At 57.0% G+C, this 1,293-nt stretch overlaps 1 protein-coding gene across 1 annotated transcript in view; it reads right to left on the minus strand.

Moving 5' to 3' along the window:
• Positions 1–1,293, minus strand: part of EMH_0038430 (uncharacterized protein) — a gene marked incomplete at both ends in the record, with an annotated part of 4,985 nt that overhangs the window by 2,721 nt on the left and 971 nt on the right. The window contains 2 exons of the mRNA XM_013495291.1: positions 1–312; positions 425–1,170. Coding sequence (XP_013350745.1) covers positions 1–312; positions 425–1,170 — 1,058 coding nt within the window. The remainder of the gene's footprint in view (positions 313–424; positions 1,171–1,293) is intronic.

The following is a 1,293-nucleotide window of genomic DNA, read 5'->3' on the forward strand; positions in this document are numbered from 1 at the left end:
TTGCTGTCCTGCTCCCGTTTCTCCTGCTGCTGCTCTTCTGCTGCAATTTCTTCTCTTTGCCGCCTGCTGCTGCTATTGCTGCTGCTGCTGTTGCTGCTGCTGCAATTGCTGCTGCTGCAACTGCTGCTGCTGCAATTGCTGCTGCTGCAACTGCTGCTGCTGCACCTCTGCGTGTGTACTTGCGTTTGCTGCTGTTTCTGCTGCTGTTGCTGTTCCTGGACCGTTCTTTCTGCTGCTGCCCTCCCTCCTCCTCCCCCTCCTGCTGCTGCTGCTGCTGCTGCTGCTGCTGCTGCTGCTGCAGGCAGCGGGGGGCTAAGCATAGGCCAAGCGGGAGAATTTGACTACTCTGGGAGCCAGGCTATAAAGGCCCTGAAAGAGCACAACGTATTCGTGCTGCTCGTCAACCCAAACATCGCCACTGTACAAACGTCGAAGCAAATGGCGCATAGAGTATGCTGCTGCTGCTGCTGCTGCTGCTGCTGCTGTTGCTGCTGCTGCTGTTGGTGCTGCTGCTGCTGCTGTTGGTGCTGTTGCTGCTGTTGCTGCTGCTGCTGCTGCTGTTGCTGCTGCTGCTGTTGCTGCTGCTGGTGTTGGTGCTGTTGCTGGTGCTGCTGATGTTGCTGTGGAGAAAAGGAAAAGGAAGAAGGAGGATGCGAATGCTGCTGCTGCTGCTGCTGTGAAGAAAAAGAAGAAGGAGGTTGCTGCAAAGGATGATGCTGCTGTTGCTGCTGCTGCTGTTGCTGCTGCTGCTGCTGCTGCTGCTGCTGCTGCTGCAGGTGTACTTTGTGCCGGTGACGCCGCAGTTTGTGACGGAGGTGATAGAAAAGGAAAGACCCCAGGGGATCCTCTGCTCCTTCGGGGGACAGGTTAGTGCTGCTGCTGCTGCTGCTGCTGCTGTTGCTGCTGCTGTTGCTGCTTGCTCCACTGCTGCAGTTTGTGCCGTTGCTGCTGCTGCTGCTGTTTTTGCTGTTGCTGGTGCTGCTCGTTCTGTTGCTGCTGTTTCTGTTGCTGCTGTTTCTGCTGCTGCTTCTGCTGTGTCTGTGTCCTTGTTTGCTGCTGCTCCGCATGTTCTTACTGCTGCTCCTGCTGCTGCTGCTGCTGCTGCTGCTGCTGCTGCTGCTGCTGCAGACAGCACTCAACTGTGTCGTTGAGCTGCACCGGGCGGGCGTTCTGAAAAAGTACGACTGCCAGGTCCTCGGCACCCCGATAGAGGTGAGCATGCACTGCAGCAGCAGAAACAGCAGCAACAGCATCACTAGCAACAGTACCAGCACGAGCAGCAACACCACCAGC

The sequence above is a fragment of the Eimeria mitis genome, genomic scaffold (genome assembly GCF_000499745.2).
Source record: "Eimeria mitis Houghton genomic scaffold, Emh_scaff1505, whole genome shotgun sequence".
Taxonomy (NCBI): domain Eukaryota; phylum Apicomplexa; class Conoidasida; order Eucoccidiorida; family Eimeriidae; genus Eimeria; species Eimeria mitis.